At 49.4% G+C, this 19,631-nt stretch overlaps 2 protein-coding genes across 2 annotated transcripts in view; one reads left to right on the forward strand and one right to left on the reverse strand.

Moving 5' to 3' along the window:
- The window catches only part of LOC134073152 (uncharacterized protein KIAA1522 homolog), a 42,124-nt gene extending 35,917 nt beyond the window's left edge, over positions 1 to 6,207 (forward strand). Inside the window, exons 7-8 of the mRNA XM_062530136.1 lie at positions 93 to 4,727; positions 5,153 to 6,207. Coding sequence (XP_062386120.1) covers positions 93 to 4,727; positions 5,153 to 5,190 — 4,673 coding nt within the window. The 3' untranslated portion in view covers positions 5,191 to 6,207. The remainder of the gene's footprint in view (positions 1 to 92; positions 4,728 to 5,152) is intronic.
- A 1,393-nt stretch (positions 6,208 to 7,600) lies between these two features.
- Positions 7,601 to 19,255, reverse strand: yars1 (tyrosyl-tRNA synthetase 1). Its single transcript, XM_062529807.1, has 14 exons — positions 19,191 to 19,255; positions 17,879 to 17,967; positions 17,130 to 17,276; positions 15,851 to 16,026; positions 15,590 to 15,719; positions 14,451 to 14,531; positions 14,122 to 14,214; positions 13,578 to 13,713; positions 13,231 to 13,316; positions 11,638 to 11,773; positions 11,247 to 11,368; positions 8,977 to 9,170; positions 8,724 to 8,865; positions 7,601 to 8,433 (listed from the first exon to the last, which is right to left on the reverse strand). Exons 2-14 carry the CDS (start codon positions 17,933 to 17,935, stop codon positions 8,323 to 8,325), a joined length of 1,611 nt encoding a protein of 536 aa, XP_062385791.1. The 5' UTR covers positions 17,936 to 17,967; positions 19,191 to 19,255; the 3' UTR covers positions 7,601 to 8,322.
- Positions 19,256 to 19,631: the final 376 nt, after the last annotated feature.

Below are 19,631 nucleotides of genomic sequence, written 5' to 3' on the forward strand. Positions count from 1 at the left end.
TTTCAATATTATCTCAGTATTGTTAATGTGTGTAAAATGTGTGTGCTAGCTTTAAATATGCGCTAGTGCTAATGTGAAAATGTGTGTGTTAGTCATGCAGAGGTCAGCCTTGCCACAGCAGCAGCAGCAGCAGCTTGCTGATGACGGCGTGACGTCGCTGGATGTCGCGATCATCCCCACCATCGACGGCGAGACTCCGGCGCCGGACCACGAGGGGGTACGCGTGCACCTGCAGAGCATCGAGGCCCTGCAGGCGTCCCGCGAGGAGCAGCTCCTGAGGCAGCACCTGCAGGCCCTCTACCGGGACGACCTCGTGCTCGCCCACCACCGTGCCGGCGGCGGCCCGCGGGCAGCGGTCCTGCAGCGCCCCAAGTCCCTGGCGGTGCCGGGCCTCACGTCCTCCAGCTTCCTGCACGAGCCGCTGGGCCCGGTCATGTCCATCTCGCCGCAGGCCACCTACCTGTCCAAGATCATCCCCAACGCCATCCTGCCCGCCGGCGTCGACGTCATCCAGATCGACCGCAGCCGGCGCAGCCGGAGCAGCATGCGCGCCGTCAGCAAGAGCAGCCTGGCCTCGGCCAGCCCGCCGTCGTCATGCCGGTCGGGCGACGACACTCATGAGCCGCGCTCGTCCGCCAGCTCTCACGGCAGCCAATCGCAGTCCTCTGAGACTGTCGTGTCCAACTCCTCCACGGTGTCTTCGAAGGGCGCCAACCCCGCCACGGTGGAGCGCCCAAGGGAGCGTGGAGATTTAAGCATGCCGCACACCAACACCAGGGTCGCCTTGAGCTCCTTCTGCTCTGAGAGTAAAGGCATCAACCTGAGGTGTCCAGAGCCCAGGGTGACCACTCTAGCCGAAGTAGTCAAGGACGACGATGATGTTGATGATGATGATGATGATGATGATGATGATGATGGGGAGAATGTCAGGAACAGCCGGGCATTCACCCGCAGTCTGTCTGTGATGAAGACCAAACAGCCACCCGCCCCCCCCAGGAGAACCTACTCCCTGCACCACGAGAAGGTCAAGAGAAGGTCGAGAGAGCTGGTGGAGGGGAAGGACTGGGGCAATAAGGAGGGGGGTAAGGGGCGGAACCTGCCCAAAGAGGGCAGTAATATGGAGGGGGGTAAGGGGCAGCAGAATCCCACAGAGGGAAACACATCTGCAGTCAGAGCAGGCAGCTCTGTTCACTCCTCCATCTCCAGCACAGTGACGGAAGGTTGCCGGTTGTCCAGCCTCTCCAGCCCTCTGAGTCCTGACCAGCCCTGCATGGTGGACCAGTCTGAGACCAACAGCTCCTCCCAACAAAACGCCTCCACGGCAGAGAGTAAGTTTGACAGGACTCTGTCCCCCTCCAGTGGTTACTCCAGCCAAAGTGGCACCCCCACGCTCCCTCAGAAGGATATCTGCCCTCCTTCACCAGAGAAGCTAAAGACCAAGCCCCCAAAGCCGGAGAGGAGCGGCTCGAGGGCGTCCCCGTCAGTCTCCAACTCCTCTTCAGTCGCATGTTTGTCCACGGGAGAGTCGTGCGATCCTGTGCGGCGAGGAAGCACGCCCAACACCACGCCTCCACAGACACTGAAGGCCCCGCCCACGACAGCTCCTCCGCATTCCGCAGTGGACCTCAGGGATCTCCTCAACATTCCACCCCCTCCCAAGGTTAAAGCTCCCTCACCCCCGCCTCCCGAAACCTGGGCACACAACACGCGCACCATCGAGCTTCTGTGTGGCCCACCTCCAAACGCTACGAGGCTCTTGCAGCTGCAGAGTCAAGTGCAGGGAGTAGTTCACTCGACCCAAAGCCAAGAGCCTCCACCAGGGCAGCACGCTGCTGCTGCCTCTCACCCAAAGACTCCAGCCAGTGGTGGCGATAAGAATGTCTCTCAGGTGGAAAGCCAGGGAAGTGAAAAGCTGAAAGAGAAGGAAGAGCAAGTGCCTGTTCAGACACTGAGTGACCGAACGATTGAAGGTGCGTTGGAGCCCCTGGCTCAGAGCAATGCTGATGATGTGGTCACGCTCGTGAAACAGCGGGAGACTCAGGATATGGCCGTGCACGTGAAACAGAAGGTCAGTCAGGATGTTCATCAGAGGGAAGAGGCTTGTCTGCAGGCTGACAAACAGAAAATCCCAGAGATGTCAAACACGGGCAAGAGCATCGTCCCCGCAGTACCAAAGAAAGAGCCCCCGCCGGTTATGAAGAAGAGTGTTAGAATTAAGCAGGGGCAGAGACCAGAGGAGGCCCTTCAGAGTATACAGGGACACACCATCAGCCTGCAGAGTACACAAGGACACGCAAGCAGCCTAAAGAGTACACAAGGACACATCAACACTCTAAAGAGTACACAAGGGCATACCAACACCCTAAAGAGTACACAAGGGCATACCAGCACCCTAAAGAATACACAAGGACACACAAACACCCAAAAGAGTACACAAGAGCACACCAACACTCTACAGAGTACACAAGGACATACCAACATCGTCCCAGGCAAGGTGCCTGAGGTGTGTCCTTCTATAGCCAAGGACGCCACATCTATGGTCAAGGCTGTCACAGGGGGAGCTAACACAGAGCACTTGGTTCCTGTGGGGGAGTGTGTGGAAGCCGCAAATCTCCACAGCTCTTCAGTCCAGGCCGTCACAGGCGGCGCTAACACGGAACGTTTGGCTCCTGTAGGAGAGTGTGTGGAGTCCGCCAGACTCAGTGGCTCTTCTCCGCCCCCCTCCCCTCCTCCGGCCCACCATCCACCCCCTCCCCCCTCTAAAACATCCCCCCCAGCTTCATCTTCCTCTTCTCCCCCTGAGGAGGAACAAGAGCCACTTCACACAGAGACTGTGTGGCCTCCTCCCCCTCCACCCCTGGAGGACCTGCCTGAGTTAGCTTACGAAGGACAGGAGGAGCTAGACTTCCCTCCACCCCCACCCCCTTTCTCCCAGCCGACCCTCCCGGAACTGCAAGGCTCTCAGATGGACGCAAACCAGGAAAATGAGCTGGAGGACCTTGAGGCACCTGTAGCTGACAAATGTGTGGAGATGCCTTCTATACAACAACAGGAGGAGCTACAACCTGATCAGGCAATCCTGGGAAACCCAATGGCAGCACTTCCTACTTTACCCGAGGCCGAACAACTCAAGCAGACGACTATGTTAACTGATGATCAAGCAGTCACTGATGCACAACCAGGTGAGGATCTCCCTGAGTGCTTGGAAGCTGTAGGGCCATTGGACTTGGGTAGTGGTACTGCCCCCTCCAATGAGTTTCCTCAGACACTTACGAAACCTGCCCTCACTCCTGAGAACCAGCTATTGACTCAAAAGCTCTCACCCCTGACACAGGAAATCACACCTCTGACACAGGAAATCCCACCTCCGACACAGGAAATCCCGCCTCCAACACAGGAAATCCCGCCTCCGACACAGGAAATCCCACCTCTGACACAGGAAACTCCGATTCTGACACCAGAGATCCTGCCCCTGACTGAAGAGCTCCCCTCCCTGATGCAAGAAACCCTGCTCCTGAAACAGGAAGTCCCAACCCTGATCCAAGATCTCCCACCCCTTACACTGGAAGTCCCGCCCCTTAACGAAGACATCCCGCCTCCCCCACAAGAGGCCCCTCCTCCCCCACCAGCCACCAATGACAGCGATCCCGCCCCTGAGCCTCACAAGTCTGGCTCCGCAGGTTTGGGTCCTTCGGCGCTGCCCCTACTAACTCACATGCCTGCCGCTTCGCTCCCTCAGTCGAGCAACGCCATGGTGAACTTCAGGAGGCACTCCAGCCTGCTGAGCAGGGAGAGCCGCAGCAAGGACCTGCTCTCACGGAAGAGCACCTCCATGCCCAAGGAGGACGCCAACATCCCTCTGGTCACGCCCTCCCTGCTGCAGATGGTCCGCCTCCGCTCTGTGGGAGTGGGTGAGGATGCAGTGATGGCTCCACCCCCTGATCACACCCCAAAGGCTGATAGCACACAGAGCCAGGACCAAGCTGCACCACAAAAACCCACAAGCTCGGACCAAAAGGTACCCCAAAAACCCACAAGCTCGGACCAAGACGTATCTCAAAAGCTCAAGAGTCCAGACCCAGCAGCATCCCAAAAACCCACAAGTGCAGACCAAGCAGTACCCCAAAAACCCATCCGCAAGTCCCTGAGCCTGAGAGCCGGCTCCCCAGCTGTGAAGCCTTCCGGCGGCACGACTGCTGTGGCCCCCTCCCTTCGCCTGCAGGAGGCGGTTCGGCTGAAGACGGCGGCCATGACGTCCAGGGACGGCCTCCCGCCCAGGCTATGTCTGCGCTCCTCCCTGGCCTCTCTCCACAGCGCCGACGCGTCGTCTCCACCAGGGGGCGACATGCACAAGTCTCCAGCTTCCACTGCCAGCTTCATCTTCTCCAAGAGCACAAAGAAGGTCGTCATAGATACGGCCTCTGCCCCCGAGGCGCAGGCGGGCCTGAAGCAGAGCCTGGCGGCCGAGCTGAGGCAGGTGTCTGACCAGGCCAAGCTGGCGGCGGCCAACGGCGCCAACAAGATGGCGAAGCTTCCGCCTCCCGTCGCCAGGAAGCCACCGCAGCACAGCACAAATGCCACCGAGAAGGTCGCCGCAGCGACCGAGCAGAGTCTCTGGGGAGGTTCGCAGGGTTCTGCAGCAGGAGCAGTAGCAGCCAACGGTGGGACCACTATGGTGGATGTTGGTGGTCAGCAAACACAGGCGACAGACGAGACAGATTCAGCAGGTAATTTATCTCAAAATTAATCATCTCATTTATCTTTTATCTCAAAGGTATAATAAGTTATTAGCATCACAAAATATGATTTCTCCAAACCTTGGGTATGAGGTAGCCTGGCTATCACCAGTTCAAGCTCAGTCTTTTGAGATTTAAGTCTGGGATTTGAGATTAGTTGAAAGTGTTGAGTTGAAATGGCTCTGTACACATTTGGAAAGTCCTTCAACTGTTTCAGACTGCTCCTACAACTACTGTTGGAGACAAGTAATTAAAATTAGAGACATAAAAGATCAATATGCGATCACATCTGGATCTGACATTTATTTTTTAGTTTATCATGAGTTTAGTAATAATTCACAATCATTACTTATCAATCCAATGCCTTGAGTGTGTGTGTTTGTCAGTAAACTACTTGGACCTTGTCGTTTATTCAGCAGGAGCAGACAGAACAAACAGCATTGAGGTTTCGTGAGGAGGGATGGAGGGATGGAGAGATGGAGGGATGGAGGGATGGAGGAAGTCACAGGAGTCGGCACGGAGAAGGAGTAGCTGCGTCGCCAGCGATGGAGACACATAACCATGGCAACATGGAGCGTGGTCACTGGGACTGATATGTGATCTCAAACTGCCTTAGCCTCACTACGGCCTACCTATTTATGCAAAAACGCTCCTAGTCCCGCCCCCTTTTACCTTAAATAGCTTTATTTTAGCCTTTGAAGTATTTTTCTAAACAGCCGTTTTTGTCTGCATGGTTTAGAGTGTAAACAGCTTACCCAAATAGGGTGGCTGTACGGCTCTTTACAGAGGTCTCTGACTGCGAGGTTAGGCTGCCCTCTAGTGATCACCATGGGTAGCGCGCACTGTTCATTTCACTGTTTGATTGGTCAGCCACACCTTTTGTGTCTGGCCTGTGTACACCTATCATACATAATTTTGATTTGAAGCACTCAGAAGTAGACGCTCTACATGTGATCATGTGCTCCACTAACTAACTGCTAGCAATGTTATATTTTATGATAGATTTGCGTGCAAATTGTCTGTTAACCTGTAAATGCATTTACATAGACATTTTAAAACTAAAACTATATTTAATTTGTTTTTTTCCTCATACACTTTGTTTGGGAAATGATGAAAGTGCTTTTTAAGAATAAGCTGATGCATATATTTGAATATAAATGAACTCTTTTGAACTTATATAACAAAAAAGCACTTTTTTTTAGCAATCCATGCTGCGCCCGCAGGGTAAAGCCACTGATGTAGTTCCACGGGAGGTCCAGTAGGTGCAGAATAATTTAGCTACTTCTTAGCAGAAGCTCGAGGCAACGGCGTTCTCCTTGTTAGGAGTTCCTCGTTACTTAATTGCTTATTTATTTATGACCTTATATTTATGTTGTCATGAGCATTTTCCCTGATCACATAGATGACCTGTCGAAGCATCATGTATTTACCATGGTGGGAAGAAAACACTTCACATAAACATCTCTGAACATCACAAGGTTCTCTCTGTGTTCCATTCTTTCCAAGAGTCCTAAAAGTCATTCGTCGTTTTATCTGTCCTCCCTTCCTTCCTCGGTCCTCGTTCCTCGTTGTAAGTTAGCTCTGGGGTAGCAAGGATTAAAGTGTGTCATTTTCGCCTACCGAAGATCATAGTATCCACTCGAAGGCAGAGGACAAAATTGTGTAGCGCAAAACGTCTGCATTTCCAATTTCTTCGTCCCTGCGAGAGTTTAACAGGTGCGATAATTCAAGATCCCCCATGTTATTTTCCCATAGAACAAATCTCAAGATACCAGATCTCCTTATTTGGACAAAGATGGTAGTTTTTCTGTAGGCGAACTTCAGAGGTCTATGGTTAGGTGCCTTTAAGTTGGCAGTGGCAGTGCTGCCTGGAAGGCAACATCGGGGTCTTAAAACATCATCTACTGGAGCTGCTGGGAACAGACCTCCATTTTCCATTATGGACACAATCCAGATTTAAACATGTCTGATGTTATCTGGACCGGGCTGTTTCTATGGCTGCAGTTATGACATGCAGCCAACAACTCCATCATAATGTATTTGTGTGTGTGTGTGTGTGTGCTCATAAGCAACAGCTCCATCATAATGTGTGTGTGTGTGTGTGTGCTCATAAGCAACAGCTCCATCATGTGTGTGTGTGTGTGTGTGTGTGTGCTCACAAGCAACAGCTCCATCATAATGTGTGTGTGTGTGTGTGTGTGTGTGCTCATAAGCAACAGCTCCATCATAATGTGTGTGTGTGTGTGTGTGTGCTGATAAGCAACAGCTCCATCATAATGTGTGTGTGTGTGTGTGTGTGTGTGTGTGTGTGTGTGCTCATAACCATCAGCTCCATCATAATGTGTGTGTGTGTGCTGACTGTGCTCATAAGCAACAGCTCCATCATAATGTGTGTGTGTGTGTGTGTGTGTGTGTGTGTGTGTTCATAAGCAACAGCTCCATCATAATGTGTGTGTGTGTTCATAAGAAACAGCTCCATCATAATGTGTGTTCATAACCAATTCCCAACACTCTGGAGGTCTATTCCCAGCACAAATGTTTATCATTCATTCCCCTCCATTGCCATGAAAACACACACAGTAGCAAAGTGTGTGTGTGTGTGCATGTGTGTGTGTGTGTGTGTGTGTGTGTGTGTGTGTGTGTGAGAGAGAGTGGTTGGTGTATGTGTGCGTGCATGAGTGTTACAGCATGTCCACTACCTGCACGCACACACACATACCACTACTTATCTCATGTCCATTACTTGCACACGGACGCGCGCACACACACACGCACACACATACACACGCACACAGGAACAAATGTGTCACTCTGAAGGGAAAGATTAAAGGACAGGTAATAATTTGCAGACTTTCTTTAATACAGTTTGTATAATGAGCCATTTTATTTCATGTAGTTGTTATAATGAGCCGCTTCATCTCATGTCCAGCTGGAGCCAGTACAGCGTAGCAGTGTCCAGTGCAGGCCCTCGCCCCCCCCTCCCCAGCGTCCTGAAGCACACACACCTGTGCTGCCGTACACACACACACACACACATACATACACACACACACACACACACATACATACACACACACACACACACACACACACACACACACAGGCCCTCCCCCTCCCCAGCGTCCTGAAGCACACAGTATTCCTATGAGTCGAGATCAATGGAGTTATATACAGCTTACAGTTCTGTCCCATACACACACACACCTGTACTGCCGTACACACACACACACACACACACACACACCTACACCTACACCTACTTGCTCCACCCGCAGGTGAGCACAAGTAAGAGAGTCCCAGGTGACCGCTCACCACCGCACTTAGGTGTGGAGGAAATGTTTGAGCGACAGGCGTTGATTACAGCTTTCGTGACAAGATGGACGACTATCAATCTGATCTCAGGTTGTGTGATGCCAAGCAGGACCGGCACGACAGTAAATAGATTTGCTACGGACAGATGAGTGTGAGGCAGGACAGTTGTTATGGGAATGGCTGTGTGTGTGTGTGTGTGTGTGTGTGTGTGTGTGTGTGTGTGTGTGTGTGTGTGTGTGTGTGTTTGTGTGTTTGTGTCTGTGTGTGTGTGTGTCTAGCTGATGTTTCCGCCCTTGAGAGTTCTGCAGGTGATCTGGCCCAGTTTTGTCATCAGGTCCTTTTCTTGCCACTGAGCCACACACGTGCCAGAGATCTTCAGGTCCTCCTACAACACAGAGAGAGAGAGAGAGAGAGAGACACACACACACACACACACACACAGATGTTAGGCACACAAAAACACTACACGATTCACTAAGCTGTGAAGACATTAGCAGGATAGCACACTGCCGGCAAGTCACACACACACACACACACACACACACACACACACACACACACACACACACACACACACACACACACACACACACACACACACACACACACACACACACACACACACACACACACACACACACACACACACACACACACACACACACACACACGTACCTGTATTTTCTCAAACACCTTCTTTTTGGGTTTCAGCTCATCATCGGGTTTGCCTGAATCGTAGCCCTCCACGTACACCCGTTCCCCTGGCGACGACCCCTCTGGGGGGTCAAGAGGCTCCACCCTCCTGGGGTCACCCTCACTGAAACACAAAGGATGAGAAACCATCAAACAGACACACAAACACACACACACACACAGAGACACAGACTTACAGACACAGACACACACACATACACACACACACACTTACACAGAGGCACAGAGCAGCATGGCTTGGGACTCGATGCCCCTCATCTTCTGGGGTTTCAGGTTGCATAGCAACACCACCAGCCGGTCCTGCAAGTCCTGCTGGGAAACGTAGGCCACCAGGCCGCTCACCACCGTCCTCGGCTCCGCCTCCCCCACGTCAATCTTCTCCAGGAACAGCGAGTCTGCGTCAGGGTGCTGCGGGGGCAGAGAGGCGCAGGTTAAGCAAGAGTGTGTGTGTGTGTGTGTGTGTGTGTGTGTGTGTGTGTGTGTGTGTGTGTGTGTGTGTGTGTGTGTATGTGTGTATGTGTGTGTGTGTGGAACAGCGAGTCTGCGTCAGGGTGCTGCGGGGGCAGAGAGGGGCAGGTTAAGCAAGAGTGTGTGTGTGTGTGTGTGTGTGTGTGTGTGTGTGTGTGTGAGTGTGTGTGTGTGTGTGTGTGGAACAGCGAGTGTGAGTGTGTGTGTGTGTGTGTGTGTGTGTGTGTGTGTTAGGGGTCGACCGATAATCGGCCTGGCCGATATTTTTGGCCGATATTCTGCATTTTTATGGTTATCGGTATCGGCTATATTTTTCACCGATAAGCCGATAACATATATTTTGCAGCCGTTCTGTCCTTAACGCGGCCTCCACTGCCTGCACTCATCACTCTGAGCTCTACAGCAATGTCCCGCCCACCACACCATCTGATTTGCTAAGCACAACGAATCAGCCAATCAACACCGGAGGCTAAACGATGTGAAAGTCTGTTTCGAGGCGGAGAAATTGAACAACGGGAACGAGCTCGTAGAAAGCAAAGCAGCCTATTTCGCTGGCACTGCAAGAAGTAGCCTAACAAACTTCTACACGAAAGTTGCAAAAGGCAGCAACAGAAATAGCATCTTATCAGTCCCAAAGAAACTGTAATGCTGTGCATAAAGCAAACAGTCTCACCGTTTGCTAAACGTAACGTAGGCTAAATCCCCATTTGGCAACGTTACGCTTGTTAATGTGGAAGAACACAATGTCGAAGACTTAGATAGCAGCCATAGAGAGAGTCAAGGGAAGCCGAAATAAAACGTAGTAGTAGTAGTAGTAGTAGTGTTGTGCAGGCTAATGATCCGTTTAGCGTAAGCCAACACAACAGGCTTTATTGAGAATTTAAAACTCAGTAGCGAAATAAATGTGGCAGTGGTAAAGCTGTTCATGATAAATCCCCGAAGGTGATAACTTGTCAGAAAGTCAAACGTGACTCGGCCTCAGGTCCTAAAAGCACATTTCTTTTGTACATATACACATAACTTTATTATTTGAACTTAAACACGCCAGTGTCATCCCAACTAAGTTCTCTTTTTCTACCTCTCCCCCCTCTTCATGCGCGCTCACACACGGTAGGCTACACACACACGTCGCAGACAGACACGCTGCCCAGGAGGAAATAAATAAATGCAAACTAATAACCAGCCTAGCCACCTCAGCATTCTACAAGTTTTAATATTTACGCTAAGGACTTATGCAAGTTATGTGTATAGTCTACACAACCAATTGAATTTAGAATGAATTCAGATGTAGCCTAAATCCCATCCAAAAGTCCATTGGCAATACAGAAATATGTTGGCCTATCTAATTTTGACAAACTTTATTACCAGTCCAACTTTTGATTTGTTTTTAATTGATAATGACATTAAAAATTGCAGTTTGATAGGCATCAGGCTGCTGGAAGTTATTATAGAAACAACAGATTTTTGCTATTTCTGAAAATGGATTTAGAGGGTTTTGCATTCAACTCAAATATTCCTTTCCTAAAAATGGCATAATTTTTACATTTATCGGTTGCACATATCGGTTATCGGCTTCCCAATTTCATAATTATCGATATCGGTATCGGCCCTGAAAAAACCATATCGGTCGATCCCTAGTGTGTGTGTGTATGTATTTGATGGTTTCTCATCCTTAAAGTGTGTGGTGTTGTCTATGTACACTGAGAGTGAAGAACTCAGTTCAGCCAATTTAGTCTAGCATCTGTTCTGTCTGCACTGGCAGTATAAAACAGGCCAAACAGTTGGCAAAATACTGTTCCATATCAGCAGTTATAGGAAAAGAGAAATGTTTGGAAAATACAAATGTTCTTGTATCCTTTCATTTGTAAACTCATAATAAAGTGCTGATCTGCTTTAATCTACAGGATTATTCAGAAACTCCTGATGAAAGTATATCAAATGTGTGTGTGCGTGTGTCTAAGAAGAAGGGTTTTGGCTAGGTATTGTGTGTGTGTGTGTGTGTGTGTGTGTGTTCACCTTCTCCACGCTGATGATTTTGCCGACTCTGATGTCCAGTCTGGAGGGAATGACCTGGTCATCGTCTCCTCCTCCTCCTCCTCCTCCTCCTCCTCCACCTTTAGCGCCTTTCGCTCCTCCTTCTGTAAACAACAACAACAACAACGTCACGTAACGTCAATCGCTGTGTCTAGAAATGTGTGTGTGTGTGTGTCCTTACATCTGACACAGTTGTGTGTAGTGTGTGTGTGTGTGTGTAGTGTGTGTGCGAGTGTAGTAATGCTACTCACCGTGCTTGGAGGGTGATGGGTAAGCGGTGTTGGAGAGTTTGTGTAGTGTGTGTGTGTGTGTGTGTGTGTGTGTGTGTGTGTGTGTGTGTGTGTGTGTGTGTGTGTGTGATAATGCTACTCACTGTGCTTGGAGGGTGCTGGGTAGGCGGTGTTGGAGAGTTTGCGGAGCTCGGGAGACTCGAACTTCTTCCTGATTGGGTCGAGCAGCTTGTTCAGCGCCACCTCCACCGACGCCTTCAGGTCGCCAGGGTGCACTTTCTAGGGGTCAGAGGTCAAATGAGATCTGGTTGATGGGGTGAAATGTGTTACGGTGTTGTTGTGGTGAGAGGCGTTACTGTTAAGAGTCAGGTGATATGGTTGTTGTGGTGAGATGCATTAGAGTCGGGAGATCTGGTTGATGGGGTGAGATGTGTTACGGTGTTGTTGTGGTGAGATGCGTTACGGTTAGAGTCGGGTGATATGGTTGTTGTGGTGAAATGTGTTACGGTGTTGTTGTGGTGAGATGCGTTACTGTTAGAGTCGGGTGATCTGGTTGATGTGGTGAGATGCGTTACGGTGTTGTTGTGGTGAGGGGTGTTACTGTTAGAGTCGTTGTGATATGGTTGATGTGGTGTAATGTGTTACGGTGGGGGGGGCTGTAAATAAGTATATTATATTATAGGCTATATGTGGCCTAGGCTATATTAAATATTATATAGGCTATATGGCCTGGTGAAAGTGGACAGCTAAGAGACATACTGACTGGGCTACTGTGTGGAAGATCTGCTCCAAGAAAATCCTAGTAAGAGACCGACAGACAGCCAATCTAAACACCTGCTTACACCAACCAGCGGTATATTACACATTGCCAGCATTCGCTGGGCCTCGCAAAAAACCTCGCGGTCACTCATCTAAAATCTTGAATAGCCCAGTCTGTAACTCATATGTTACGCATCCCACGTTATTAGGCTACCGGCTTGCCGACTATGAGGGCAGCAGAAAGTGAAAGTAGGCTGCGATCGCGCAGTCAAGTCGAATTAAATAACAGTTGAAGTAGGCTAAACAACTTTTACAAATAGCCTAACGAATCCCGATTGCCACTCCGCTGCTGGGGCTTTTGCTAAAGGCAAATGCGTGAAATACAAGCATTACAGTGAAAGACGTAGGCTATAGCTTCTGATAACGATAACGAAATAAATGGTTTATTTTAACACGGTGGAGAATGACGCATTCGGCGCTTCAGTGTTGTAGCCTCGCAAGAAATTAGAGCTAGAATGTCCTAGTCGTAACAATAATAATTCATTTGCACTATTTCATTCTTAAACATTATTAGGCTACATGTTTGCGTTCAATGTAGGCTACACTGCGAGACATGTAGCCTAAAAAAGACAATAACACATTCACGTTGCAAGGAGGACTTATTTGAACAAGACGGTCTCAGACTAATATGTTTTTTTAATTTTGCACTGTTTGGCTGACAGCCTCTTAAGCACCCTACATGTGCATCAGTTCTAGGCTCAATTTCATTTCCAAGGAAAAGTTTTTATTTTTTAATATTTTAGCTTAGTCTGCAGTAGAAATAAGTGGGGGCGTGGCATCACGATGGTTGCTTTCCATCGTGATGTCTGTCAACCATCACAATGGACGATGATATCGTCCATCGGCACAACCCTAACGGTGTTGTTGTGGTGAGAGGCGTTACGGTCAGAGTCGGGAGATCTGGTTGTTGTGAATACCTCTTCAGCAAAGTCCTTCTCCACCTCCTCAAACACCTTGTAGACCTGGTCTCCGCCCCACTTCTCGTCTCTCTTGATCACAAACTCTGGAGTGACAAAACAAACACACACATAAGCTGGCTCACACAACAGCACACACTTAACAGAAGACTGGACAAAACACACACACCTGAGCTGAGGGGGAAGAGCACGTGCTTGAACACACACACACACACACACACACACACACACACACACACACACACACACACACACACACACACACACACACACACACACACACACACACACACACACACACACACACACACACACACACACACACACACACACACACACACACACACCTGAGTGGAGGGGGAAGAGCACGTGCTTGACGAAGGACAGCACCCCGTTGTTCTCCACGTTGCCGGGCTCACAGAACGCCTTCTTCAGCTTCTTCTTCACCTCCTCCTTCCTGTCCAGCAGGTCGATCTTGGACTCCTGAGGACCACACACACACACGTGTCACCTCACCTGACACAGTATTGTCACCTTACACACACACATTAGGGGGACCCGTCTCTGCACACTGTTTGTTTATTATGGCCTGGTGTTATGTATTGAACTGTTGTTACCAGGCAACTGGTGAATTCGACTTGATGCAGCCATCTGCAAGCGTCTTAAGCTGACTGCATAAGGTGGTTATTTCTGAAATTCTGATATGTTTTCAACCATGACCTGTGCACAACTCCGCGTTGAAAACGTATCAGAATGTGCAGAGACGGAGCCAATTAAAAGATAAGACTGGAATGAAAATGTCGTCACAGTTGAGGTCAAGTACACACCACGGGGTCAACCTCAAGCGTGAGTGACGCAACGCAAGGCAGGAAGTGATGTAATAGGTCTTACCTCCTCGGAGGAGCTCATCTTGCCGCCGGTGAGGCCCGGCACCATGGGGTTCATCATGTGGGCGCGCTTAGCGTAGCCCAGAGACGGCAGGTACTGCAGGCACAATATCACACACACATCATTCAGAGGGCTAATCACACACACACACACATCAGAAGCCTAACCACACACACCAGAACATTAACCAGAGACATGCCAATGTTTACCACACACCCTAGAATGTTAATAAAATGTTAACATTACCATTTAGATTTTAACCAGAGCATGGAGCCTAATCGCACACAGGGAATGTCTGAGAGAGACAGTCTACATCATTAATCGCTCCATACCTTCTCAGCCAGGGTGAAGATCTTCCTCTGGTCCACTCCCCCAAACTGAGCGTCCACCTTGAGATACTCCTCATCGAGAGCCTGCGGACACAGGGCCACATTCAGAACAGCACACACACACACACACACCCACGTATTGCGTGTGTGTCCTGAGTAATGTGTGTGTGTATGTGTATGTGTATGCACGCGCCTGCGCGGTTATGTATGTGTGTGTGTGTGTGTGTGTTAGTCCTGGGTACAGAAGGCCACTCAGTAGCGTGTGTGTGTGTGTGTGTGTGTGTGTGTGTGTGTGTGTGTGTGTGTGTGTACCTGCAGTCCTGGGTACAGGAGCCCACTCAGTAGCTGGTGCGTGTGTGTGTGTGTGTGTGTGTGTGTGTGTGTGTGTGTGTGTGTGTGTGTGTGTGTGTGTGTGTGTGTGTGTGTGCGTGTGTACCTGCAGTCCTGGGTACAGAAGGCCACTCAGTAGCGGGTGCTTGTGTGTGTGTGTGTGTATATGTGTGTGTGTGTGTGTGTGTGTGTGTGTGTGTGTGTGTGTGTGTACCTGCAGTCCTGGGTACAGGAGCCCAGTCAGTAGCGGGTGCGTGTGTGTGTGTGTGTGTGTGTGTGTGTGTGTGTGTGTGTGTGTACCTGCAGTCCTGGGTACAGGAGCCCAGTCAGTAGCGGGTGCGTGTGTGTGTGTGTGTGTGTGTGTGTGTGTGTGTGTGTGTGTACCTGCAGTCCTGGGTACAGGAGCCCACTCAGTAGCTGGTGCGTGTGTGTGTGTGTGTGTGTGTGTGTGTGTGTGTGTGTGTGTGTGTGTGTGTGTGTGTGTGTGTGTGTGTGTGTGTGTGTGTGTGTGTGTGTGTGTGTGTGTGTGTGCGTGTGTGTGTGCGTGTGCGTGTGCGTGTGTACCTGCAGTCCTGGGTACAGGAGCCCAGTCAGTAGCGGGTGCGTGTGTGTGTGTGTGTGTACCTGCAGTCCTGGGTACAGGAGCCCAGTCAGTAGCGGGTGCGTGTGTGTGTGTGTGTGTGTGTGTGTGTGTGTGTGTGTGTACCTGCAGTCCTGGGTACAGGAGCCCACTCAGTAGTGGGTGCTTGTGTGTGTGTGTGTGTGTGTGTGTGTGTGTGTGTGTGTGTGTGTGTGTGTGTGTGTGTGTGTACCTGCAGTCCTGGGTACAGGAGCCCACTCAGTAGCGGGTGCTCCACCTGCTTGACCACCTCAGCGCCGGCCTTCTTAGCATCGTGCTCCGTTACCATGGAGGAGAGTCGGTACACGTCCAGAGTGTACTCCCTGAGACACACACACACACACACCGTTAGGGCTAGAGACCATAGAACTAGCATATCATGCTAGCGCATCCTACCTATCTATCTGCTAGCCTATTTTACGCATGCTAATTGTTAGCCTGCTCCGGTACCCACCTGCTGAGCTGGAAGTCGGTTCCCTTGACGAACTTGAGCTTGTCGAGAGGGACGCCGATGCTCTCCAGCATGGCCTTGATGACCTGCTCGTAGTACTGCGTCCGCAGCTGCAGCAGCTCCCACGGAGCCTTCATGTTGTCCAGGAAGGCGTGCAGGTCCGCAAACAAGATGGTGACCTGAGGAGAACAACATCAATATGGGGCATAAGAAGAAACACAACAGAGCTTCCTGTGTGTGTGTGTGTGTGTGTGTGTGTGTGTGTGTGTGTGTGTGACCTGGGGAGAACAACATCAATATGGGACCTAAGAAGAAACACAACAGAGCTTCCTGTGTGTGTGTGTGTGTGTGTGTGTGTGTGTGTGTGTGTGTGTGACCTGGGGAGAACAACATCAATATGGGGCATAAGAAGAAACACAACAGATATTCCTGTGTGTGTGTGTGTGTGTGTGTGTGTGTGTGTGTGTGTGTGTGACCTGGGGAGAACAACATCAATATGGGGCATAAGAAGAAACACAACAGAGCTTCCTGTGTGTGTGTGTGTGTGTGTGTGTGTGTGTGTGTGTGTGTGTGTGTGTGTGTGTGTGTGTGTGTGTGACCTGGGGAGAACAACATCAATATGGGGCATAAGAAGAAACACAACAGATATTCCTGTGTGTGTGTGTGTGTGTGTGTGTGTGTGTGTGTGTGTGTGTGACCTGGGGAGAACAACATCAATATGGGGCATAAGAAGAAACACAACAGAGCTTCCTGTGTGTGTGTGTGTGTGTGTGTGTGTGTGTGTGTGTGTGTGTGTGTGTGTGTGTGTGTGTGTGTGTGTGACCTGGGGAGAACAACATCAATATGGGGCATAAGACAAGAGTGTCCTGTCTGAGCCCACTGGAGAGCGCGACGCTAGAGCAGTCTCAAGACTGTGCATGTGAGTGTGTGTGTACTGACATAAATGTGTGTGTGTGTTTGTTTATATGTCCCGTTACATGTGTGTGGGTGTGAGTGTGTGTGTGTTTGTTTATATGTCCCGTTACATGCGTGTGGGTGTGAGAATGTGTGTGTGTGTGTTTGTTTGTTTATATGTCCCGTTACATGTGTGTGGGTGTGAGGAAGTTGGCAATGCTGGATATAAGGACGAAGCAGTGTGTGTGTGAGGTGAGGATGTTAAGTATGCCGTGAGTGTGTGTGTGTGTGTGTGTGTGTGTGTGTGTGTGTGTGTGTGTGTGTATGTGTGTGTGTGTGTGTGTGTGTGTGTGTGTGTGTGTGTGTGTGTGTGTGTGTGCACGCCCACCTCACAGCCGGCCTTGAGGAAGTCGGCGATCTTGGACATGGGGACGAAGTAGGCCACGTGTGGCTTCCCTGTGGTAGCCGTGCCCCAGTACACCTTCAGCTCCCGCTCCTGAAGCACCTGCTTCAACTTCTCCTCACCCAGGACCTCCTGAACACACACACACACACACACACACACACACACACACACACACACACACACACACACACACACACACACACACACACACACACACACACACACACACACAATCAATAAAACAATCAATCAAACAGACACAAATATTTAGAAGTTTTAGAAGTTTTTGTATGCAGTCATCCCGTCTGGTGTAGCCAGTTCCGCTCATTATAGTTGGAGCTAATTGTTGCAGCTCCGCGGCTAACTCTTCAGGTACATGCCTGATGACGTGACTGTGTGTGTGTGTGTGTGTGTGTGTGTGTGTGTATGCGTGTGGGGGTGTGTGTGTGGGTGTGTGTGTGTGTGTGTGTGTGTGTTTATGCACTTCAGGCTGCTGCTGGTCGGGGGGGGGGGGGGGGCTAAGATTTTTGCTCTTGCATTGTATGTAAATATTATATGAGATGCAACTTTAATAAACTGAAGTGAACGTTCAGCACTGGGACTTGACAGTGAAAACACTCTGGGGCCTATGCCAGTGTTTCCATCTACAGCCAGCCGTATCCTAGGAGACCAGGTGAGGCTGGAGGACGGCCGTATCCTAGGAGACCAGGTGGGGCTGGAGGACGGCTCACCTGCAGGTTCCTGGTGATGAGCTCAAACTTCTGCTCTGCACTGAGCTGCTCGGCCATGCTGGCGTGGACCTGTGGGCACTAGGGGTACTCTGCAACAGAAAACACACACACACACACACACACACACACACACACACACTGTGAGTGAACATACAGTACCTCAGGACACATTTTAGATTCTTTATTTGGATTAGGAGATAAGCATATATCAGGGAATAATCAAAATTTGATACAAAGGTGTTAAAAAGCAGCCAATACTCCAGTCCTTCATGCACATTGGGTAAAGGTGACACCTACGCCTCCATATGTAGAGGCTACCAATTACTGCTGATACAGAGCAATATTTTGACAGTTTTTTAGTCCACAGATCTGCAGGCCTCTTACACACACACACACACACACACACACACACACACATACACACACACACACACACACACACACACACACACACACACACACACACACACACACACACACACACACACACACACACACACCAGCAGAGACTGCACTGCTGATGAATGTAAGTATGAGAGGGTGCATGTTCCATTTCTGGTTTCATCATGATTTCATGAACAGTTGCAACACAATGTTATTCTATTTTAAATAAACAGATGACCAGCTCAGACACACCCTGCTGTTCAAGTTGGACAAGATTTTCTAAATGCCCTCTAATTATTGTCAGCTACAAATGCCCAATCTCAGCTAGTTCGAAAAGGCTGAATTAGCCCTGGCCAGACAAGATTTTTAAAATGTTATTATTTCCTGACAATTACAACGAGAACAGAAAGACAGCAACATTCTCACAGTAACATAACATTACATCAGTATAAAAGGCTGATCTGAAGTCAACAGCGTTACAGACAATCACAAGCTGCCCCTCTCGCTTTCACCAATCGTACAGCAACGGCAACTTGCTGACTATCAACACAACAATTAGCTCGTTAACATGTAAGATTATCTCGGACAATGAAGCCGGTGACAAGCCCCAAAAACAACAGTTCAGGGGTACGCCAGTTTAATCATTATAGTTAAATCGTAGGCTAACATGTAAGGTCTAAGGAGTTCACCGGTTCAGCTAATGGTGAAAGCTACCTATTTTAGATTGAATGAACATTCAGCAAGCTAACTCTAGCCTGCAGTGAAAATTTGCCATAATGATAAGTAGCCAACATCTGTTTTACATGCTAAAGAAGCTTAACTGCAATCAAAAATAGCAGATAGTGATAACGCTTAGCATCGATACAGGACCACGTGTCCAAACAAAATAAATATTTACACATTAACTAATAAATCGGTTGTTACATACGGGCTTGAATGGTCCACAACGTGTCGACGCCGGATGAAACTGTCAATGTGTTGCATCAGCGCTTAGCCAACTTCGGCACTCGACACTCAACAAGGAAAAGCAATCGATAGAGAAATGTGTTTCCCTTTAGCAGCCAGCAGGGGGAGTATGAATCTCAGATGAGTCAGAGCCTGTACAGTGCATACGGACACTGCTTCACTTTTTCCACATTTTGTTGTTACAGCCTGGATTAAATTAAAATTGTACATATAGCCAATACCCTGTAATGACAACTCAGAAAACGTTTGTTTGAGATTTTTGCAAATGTATTAGAAAATAAAAAACGAAGAAATTACCACATAGCTACAGCCTTTGGGTCATTCCGTGTCAAATCACCCAGTGCCGGAAAGTGACCCTCTCTGAAAAAATCTGAAAAAAAATCACAGGTGTTTGTAGACTAAA

Source organism: Sardina pilchardus, chromosome 24, assembly GCF_963854185.1.
Source record: "Sardina pilchardus chromosome 24, fSarPil1.1, whole genome shotgun sequence".
Classification (NCBI taxonomy): Eukaryota; Metazoa; Chordata; class Actinopteri; order Clupeiformes; family Clupeidae; genus Sardina; species Sardina pilchardus.

Bases quoted from the DNA above. Each gene is read 5' to 3' on its own strand.
- yars1 (XM_062529807.1), bottom strand. From the start codon at position 17,935: ATGGCCGAGCAGCTCAGTGCAGAGCAGAAGTTTGAGCTCATCACCAGG. The intron at 16,027-17,129 runs GTGGGCGTGCAC...TGTTCTCCTCAG, and splicing joins TCCTCAAGGCCGGCTGTGAG to GTCACCATCTTGTTTGCGGA. The intron at 9,171-11,246 runs GTGAACACACAC...CTGCCCCCGCAG, and splicing joins AAATCATCAGCGTGGAGAAG to CACCCTGACGCAGACTCGCT.